The 8,085-nt window shown below is 38.6% G+C and overlaps 1 protein-coding gene across 1 annotated transcript; it reads left to right on the forward strand.

Annotated features, from left to right (window-relative positions):
* Nucleotides 1–405: 405 nt before the first annotated feature.
* On the forward strand, nt 406–3,659 carry LOC141959708 (interleukin-8-like). Its single transcript, XM_074903949.1, has 4 exons — nt 406–530; nt 1,298–1,433; nt 2,212–2,295; nt 2,879–3,659. The coding sequence occupies exons 1-4, from the start codon at nt 470–472 to the stop codon at nt 2,907–2,909; spliced, it is 312 nt and encodes a 103-aa protein (XP_074760050.1). The 5' UTR covers nt 406–469; the 3' UTR covers nt 2,910–3,659.
* Nucleotides 3,660–8,085: the final 4,426 nt, after the last annotated feature.

The following is an 8,085-nucleotide window of genomic DNA, read 5'->3' on the forward strand; positions in this document are numbered from 1 at the left end:
TATAAGAAATTAAATATATCAAACATAGATCTGGCATCCCCAAGAAGAACAGTTATCACCCTGAAGAAAATGATAAGAAGTTATAACACAAACGTAACTGAAACCATCATAAAGTTATATTACTAAATAAGGGTGTGCATTAGAAAAAGCATAAAATTTTCAAAAGTCTACAAAAGAAATGGAAATGCATGGCTATTGCTTGCATATTTTAATAAATTAATACATTATATCATTCTCGTGCCTTGTCATCTAGGAAGGAGTTTCACAGCAGTCATGTGACTCATTTTGACTGCATTTGGGAAATTCCTCTAACGCAATCTACATGCTAGCAGAGCACACAAACTGGGCACGAAACGGTATATAAGCAAGATGGGTCACCCAGATCAGACATCAGCAATCCTCCAGAACAAGAGGTTACTGCTCCACAGAACCAGAGCTAAACAACCCAGCAAAAAACTCCTGTCTAATCATGAACGGCAAACTTGTGGCTGTCCTGGCTCTCTTCCTGATTTCAGCGTCTATGTCTCGAGGTAAGCAAATCCCTCCCAAGATCCCCATGGCTGTAGTATCATCAAGGCATCTACTGAGATGCTTGTCTTTGCAGAGAGGTAGCTTTGTATTTGTTTCAGCAAATTAGTTTCTTTGGAGAGACTAAGAGCAACTGCTCTTCAGTCAGAAATCTACCACGTAGCCCTTGTACTGAAGAGTTACTGACATCTTGTGGGAAAAAATTTTAAGGATGCAACTTAAATTTGCTTTGTTTCTATGTTTCACTTGAAGTGTATGCAGCTATAGAGACAGGACCTTAAGTGTCTGAATGTTTCTCTCCCTTCCCACACAAAGAATAGTTTATGATCTCATATTTGTTACTTAATGATCACACTGCCTCAGGCAAGTAATATACAGCTGGGAAAGGAGAACTAACAATATGAACACAGAAACATGGGAAAGTTTCCAATTAATGAAAAAATCTAGGGCTCTATCTTCTGTATAGTTAGTTTGTCGAGCCAGGTATTAAAATGATGCAATTAACTGTGCAGTGTGGTCAGTACAAGTAACCACAAAATATGTGTGTTTATTTTAAAAAGAGGTGTTAAATTAGTTTTAAATGTACTTGGGCATCAGCTCCTCCAAAACAAATGAGCAACTGATCTTTATACCATGAGGATTTAGGCAGCTGGGACAAATGCAGTATTTTAATTGAGAATGTTGTTAAAATAGAGCAGTCATGTTTTATGTCAGATAGAGTGATGGTAAGATCACCTCTCAAACCACAATCTTCCCTTCCTTCTCACAGGTATGAGCCTGGCAAGGATGGCAACCGAGCTCCGGTGCCAGTGCATAGCCACTCATTCAAAGTTCATCCCTCCTAAGTCCATTCAAGATGTGAAGCTGACACAGAGCGGTCCCCACTGCAAGAACGTTGAAGTGATGTAAGTAGCTCTGCAAGAACCTCCCTCCTCTTCACCTACACTGCTGCTGCTGCCACTGCAGGGGCTTTTATGCTTCATGACAAGTACGATAGTCATCAGGCTGTCATGATGTTCTTGGATTCAGTTACTCTTTTGAAAGAGAGTTTTAAGTAATGCAGCATGTTTTTCACTGTCTCATATTCCTGAACTGATCATTATTTACCTGTCATAGGACATATTAAATATTTCTGGTGCTAGAACATGAATTTCAAGGACTGGTCAGTTCTTAATCCATGAGGCAATAATGTAGTTTAAATCCTGCATTAGGCAGGCAAAATTCTCATTAAAATACTCTGAATCAGTGTCAGAGAGAAAAATTAAGTTCCCGCAAGCAGATGTAGAGAAACAATGAAACTAATCTGGTCTTGAATAGCATGGAGAAGAAACTAAAATGTTTAAATCCTTATGCTGCTGAAACACCTTTTCACCAGTGGAGGTTTCAATCATTGTGTAAGAAAGCTTTACTAATGTAAACAAATTCAAACCAAGTACCCATGTATATTGTGGAAGATTTTTGGAAATGCGTGCGTGCTTTGAGAGCAGGCACACAGACCCGTACAACTTCTGGACAGTTTTAGTGTCCTCGGTTGTGGAACACATATAAAAAAATGGCCAAGTCTAACCTAGAGCAGTTGGGGTGAATTTATACTACCTTATCTAAAAATGCAATATTACATTCTTTGAGTAAAATAAATTCATGTAGTAGTTTCCTGACTTTTCTTTATTCCCTGTTTTGCAGAGCTACTCTGAAGGATGGCAGAGAGGTGTGCTTGGAGCCCACTGCTCCCTGGGTACAGCTGATCATAAAGGCAATTTTGGCCAAGTAAGTTGCATTTCCTCTCAGTTTGGGCAGTTGAGTGGTAAACCTCCCCAAAAAGCCTATATGTAGGATTTCTTAGTAAAACTTGACATTTTCTCTTAATCAGATTTAGAGAACAAGGAACTTGCTGATTAATTATAGAGTTAGTCATAGTCTTTCTGACTGCTGCAGGGTCCTTATTCAAGCCAATACATCACTGCCAAACTTTTGAGTACTGGCAACTCCATCTGGAGGGAAAGGAACACAGAAGTGTTTGGCTCTCTTTGAAAAATGAGTCTTTAGAAAATTAATCTTCCTCTTACTTACAGTAGCATGTGTTAATAATGCATATTTCTGAGTTAATGAGTTTCTTGATGCAAGTAAACGCAGAGAATCATGCTGCAGAAGTCTCCGAGCTGGGCACAGGATATGCACACACTTGGATTTCAGTTTCAAAACATCAACCTTATTCTCTCTGTGCCTCAGGATAGATAGCACATAAAGTTTGAAACATACCACTCATCCTTAACTGTTCATGCAATGCTAAGCAATGCTAACCATTCTTGAACCTCCTTTTAAATTATCCTCTTCCCTCACTTCTTAACAGGGCTCAGCTCAATTCTGATTCACCACTCTAAGAAACACCAGGACAGAAAAAATCTGGGAACTGCTCCTGCTCATCTGTTAAGAGAAACATTCGGGAAAAGCATCATTTAGGCAGTGCAACATCTTCCACCTCCTTCATCAGTGTTATTATGTTAATTAGGGATTTATTTATTTATTTATTTATTTATTCAACTGCATCTATTTAAGAAAGTCTTCCAGAATGGCCAGTGTTGTCTGTGAGACACGCTGTTCATTGGCACTGAAGACACTGAATAGGAAAAGTGGTTTGCTAAAGGAAATGAAGAACCCTTGGCAGACACTTCAGCCAGACTTAACTAGTTAAGTGCAATGCACTTGCAGCACAGCTTATTTACACTAAGCCTTACTATTTTGCTATTACACCAGCAAGCTGGTAATTCCTCCTGCTCCCCTGGAGTGCACTAGTATGTTGTGTTAACAACAGTTTCCTGAACCAAAGTCAGACTCTGTCTAGACTGTGAACTGTGATTTCTAACTTTAAAAATCTAGCCTACAGAATCTGTAAGACAGTGGGTTTGGTATTTATTTATTGTGATTTCTGTGGTATTTATAAATGTATTTATTGAGTAGTTTCTATCTAAGAAAGAAAATATTGATAATCAATATCTCATTGCTCTGTACAAGGACTTGGTTGTATGTCTAATTAGTTACTCAATTAGCTAATGGAAAAAATGCATCTTACACAGAATATTCTTGTGAGAGTGTAATTATTCCTAACAACGTATTATTAAATGTTTTCTACAAAAAAATCTGTTTGTTATCTGTTATCTTACATTTTCATTTGCTTTATTTCAAAACAGTCAGCTTCATTTTTGCCACCTCATCCTGATTTCTGGAACAGAGATGAAAATTTTTAGTACATGGTACTATAACTCACACTGATATTGTAACCTGATGTGACTGAAAGCAGTCACAAATTCTTAAGGCAGGTAAAATGCTTACTCTCCTCTCCTCAGGCTATTCCCAGTCCTTGGGGACTGGTGGACTGTAGGGCAAGGCTCCCTTATTTAAGTACCTTGCAGACAAGCGAATTTTCCCCTCAGATGCCTAAACACTGCCAGTGTCCAGATCAGCCCCAGAGCTGTAAAGCTCTACTACATCATGAAGCCCCTATTTAACTATCAAAATGAGAATTTGTGACCTTTACTTTGGGTACTCAAACATCAAACATTTTCCTTTGTGTAACAAGTGCTTCCTACTCTGATCCCTGAAACAGAGAGTGCTGAGTACACGATGCCTGCCTCTTTTAAAAGGCCCTGCTATTCCTCCTCATCCTGCACAAGCACTGATGCTTGGCCCCTTTGGGACAGAGTGTATGAACACCAAGGAAGGATTCTGGCAGATAAACTGGAGTGCTTCATATTGTTACCACCTCACGTCCTCTCCCAGGGGGCTGCTGAAGAGCACGGCTCTCATGGGTGCAATGTGTCTCCTCATAGGAGTCCCAGAGCAGTTCATAGAACAGTAATATAAAACATCCATGCTTAACAATTCTCTGAAATCATCAGCCCCAAGTGCAATGGCAGCCAAACAAAAGCCAGCAACATGCTGGGTGTCTTCAGGAGGGAACTAAGAATAAGAGAGAGAGGGCACAGGTTTAAAGGCTATTGCTTTAAACTAGTGTATACCCATTTATTTGAGGCATGCACACTTTTATTTCCCTTTCACCTATGATGTAGATAGCCTTAAAACAGCAGAAGGATTTTTGCCAGGTAACTGTGTATCATAAGAGAGCTGTCTTTGGCTTGCTTCTTCCTGAAGACCCTTTGCAGTAAGACTGACATGAGTCCTGTCCTTGAGCCACATTATTCTGGCATCAGTTTGTGGCAGCCACCTGAACTTTAAACAATGTGCCCTGTGGCTCTCCAGGTACCGAGCCATGCAGAAGCCATGGGAGAAAACTGCACCCTTTGAAAACATGTAGACTATTTAGTAAGAATCTTCATATGTGTGTGTGTGTATGTGTGTGTGTGTGATCTCTGTGTGACATACCAGAAAGCTGACCAGACAGTAAGAGCGAGGACATTCACACCACAATGAAAGGAAGGACCCTGAGATTTCACTGCAGCTAACTACATGCTTTTATCTATCTTCTCTTTTTGCCAATCTCATGTAAGCTTCTACTCCCTTTGGCCACGTCATTTAGCATCGAAATTGTATTTCTACAACCCTGTCAGAAGGCCATTCCATGTTACAGCTGCCATGTGTATTTATCACCTTCCATTCATTTCTCTACTGCCCTCCTTGCAATTAAATGTATTATAGCAGAGGGGTTTACATGTCCTTTCTTTCCTCAACTATTTTCTTCATCTTTACTTCATCTTTCTTCCAATTCCTTCTTTCACCAATAATTTTGGGGCAAGAGGACTGTAGCGACAACCAACTAACCACCTCGTTTCATTTCCCTGTCCTCAAATTCACCCTCCTATGTGCGGTTTCTGTATCTGTATCTCCGCTCTTGTATTGAGAGCCTTTTCAGTCACAAACTGTAACTTGTTTCCTCAAGTTTCAACATTACTGTTCTTATAATACCAAAAGTGTGTTTCTCTCTAATGTATAAATGCTGCAAACCATAGAGGAAGTCATTGAAAGAAATACTGGAAAATCCCTGAAAAATACTTTCAACTATTCCTTAGGACAATAGAGAATACAAATGCTGGTTTGCTGACCTCCACTTCTCTGTCTGTGATGAATACTAACTAATACAAACATCCTGGTTATGTATCAGGTGACAAATGCATTATCCATGCTTTACTTTTGTTTACGGATTGCTTCCCGTTTTGGAAATGATCACATTTCTTATGTTATCACATAACATGGGAAAATCCCAGGAAAATTATACATACCCTGGCTTGATAATGCAGACTTGTTTCAAGCATTGTATTTGTTTTTGTTTATAATGAGATATTATGAGTGAATCCTCAGGAAATGGATCTGCTGGAAATTATACAGACTGCCATGGAAAATTCTGGATCAGCAAATAGTCATTTTGTTTCTGAATGCAAAAGTGAAACAAGAATTTTTCTACCCATAAAAATAAGCCTGAAATCTCTGTTGTTGAAAACCATTGCAAAAATTTATTTTTAATATTACCTGCAGTTATTTATTTTTATAATAACTATTAGTACCAGTCAGTCCACAGATGACCACAATTTCTGTGGATTTCTAGAGAGAAAGATACTATGCATGGAAGAATCTGTAAAGTAAGCTGTAAGTGCAATTAGGAAATAACAAAAAGAATAAGCTGTTTTCCTTCAGTCAGATCTAATGCTTAGCAAGAGTCCAAGTGCAAACTTTGTACTATTACAGTGGTGTACCTATAGTACTTACAATGCATTTTCTTCAAATCTATCATCTTTTGGCCTGCTCAGCATCTTGTGACGATGACTTCTACTGCTTAATCACACCCTGTAGAAGTACATACATCTGGTTGCTTTCAACATGATATTTTCTCTTTTTTTCCCTTTCTCAATGCTTCCTAGAACTCTAGAAGCATTTTTGACTGCCATAAGACATTGCACACAGTTCTATAAAAATATCTAAACTATGACAGCCAGATCTATTTCCTCAGTGACATTAGCTAATTTACAATTCCTTCCGCACACATACAGTTAGGTTGTAGGTATAACTAAGCTCACTGATACTAAGTTTCATCTGCCCTTTCACAAAGCAAGCAGCATTGTGACATCTTTCCGCAACTTTCTGCAGGCAGATTTCAACATAGCTAATGCTCAATAATTTTGCATCGTTAAAAATATTATTTATTTTAAACAATTATCAACCTCTGACAGGTCCAACTATCTTATTCCACAAAAGTTACAATTCACGAGAAACATGATCAAATTTTCTGGAATAAAAAGTTGTACTAGGTTGACTAGATGCCACTTGCCTGTATCTCCACGACTGAGCCAATTACTTCATCTGATTTGTGAAGTAAGACTTTTCCCTCCAAAGGGTGCATTGGCAACTCCAGTATCAGTCTACCAATTTCTCCTATTCCTTACTAGAAGACAGGTAAACTGAGGAATATCTAATATTTTTTTTCTTTTGCAGTTAACTATTTTTTATACCTCTAATCCTTAAAAAAATCTGTGGAAATAAGAGGTCATTAGACCAGTAGCTTGTTTTGAGAGCAAATTTGGATGAGTTAATCACCTTACCTTCAAATGAGCCTTCAGCTTTTGAGAAGGAAGCAAAAAGAGGAGAGTTAAGCAGCTTTCTTGACTCAGCTAATATAAAATGCCAGAATGCCCAAATCAATTTTTAAACACTGAAGCATCTCTCACATGGAGCTCTTGAGGTTAATGATTTCTAGCTTTTCCTTGCCACTATTTTCCAGAATGATGAAAGTTGCATAGCTCGTAAGAGGACCAAGTGAGTAAGTCCACCCTCTTAGCCTGGCTTTTTTAATAAAGGTATATATTATGTACTTCCACAGAAATAATGAGACTTCAAAAATATTGACAATTCTTTTCTTCCTTTTTTTGAGATCACATTTTTTTCAAGATTGCAAGCAGACAAGAGATTCAGAATTCAACTGTCCAAGCTAAAACCAAAACGTCAACAAAATTGTAAAATCTTTAAATGCTCACCACTTCTATTTACCTTTGGGGACCTTCTCTGTAAGTGTTTCTATCTCATTTGTTGACCTTTTCATTACATAAGGATATCATGGTGAAGGGAGCTTCTCATATCCAGTGGCACAAATATGCATTTCATCTTTTTCTATGCCAAGTCAGGGCAATGAGTGTATTATGGTTCCTGGATTCACATCTCTTCTTTTCTGACAGTTTTGGTTTGCTATGAAAATAGGATCAAGACACGAGTCTGAAAATTCTGAGAGGATCTTGAATGAACTACTAGCACTCCCAGGACTAGGAAAGAAAAATGCCAGACCCCTGGGCTCCTGGCTCACCCCTCTGCCTTCTGAGCTACACTTGTGTCTGTGACACTATTCAGGTTACCTTGAAGGGACAAACAAGATGAGGAGGCTGTGTTTACTCCCAGGGATGCAAGCTCAGAGTTTCAGGGGACTTGAGGATGCTCCCTGTAATAGAACTTGGACTTTGGGTTTGTGGTCAAGCCTCTGCCACCTAAGCTATTCTGTATTTATTTCACCTCATTTCTACTGTTATCTATCTTATCACAGGATCCTTGGCAAATTAAAGG

This window comes from Athene noctua, chromosome 4, assembly GCF_965140245.1.
Source record: "Athene noctua chromosome 4, bAthNoc1.hap1.1, whole genome shotgun sequence".
Lineage (NCBI taxonomy): Eukaryota > Metazoa > Chordata > Aves > Strigiformes > Strigidae > Athene > Athene noctua.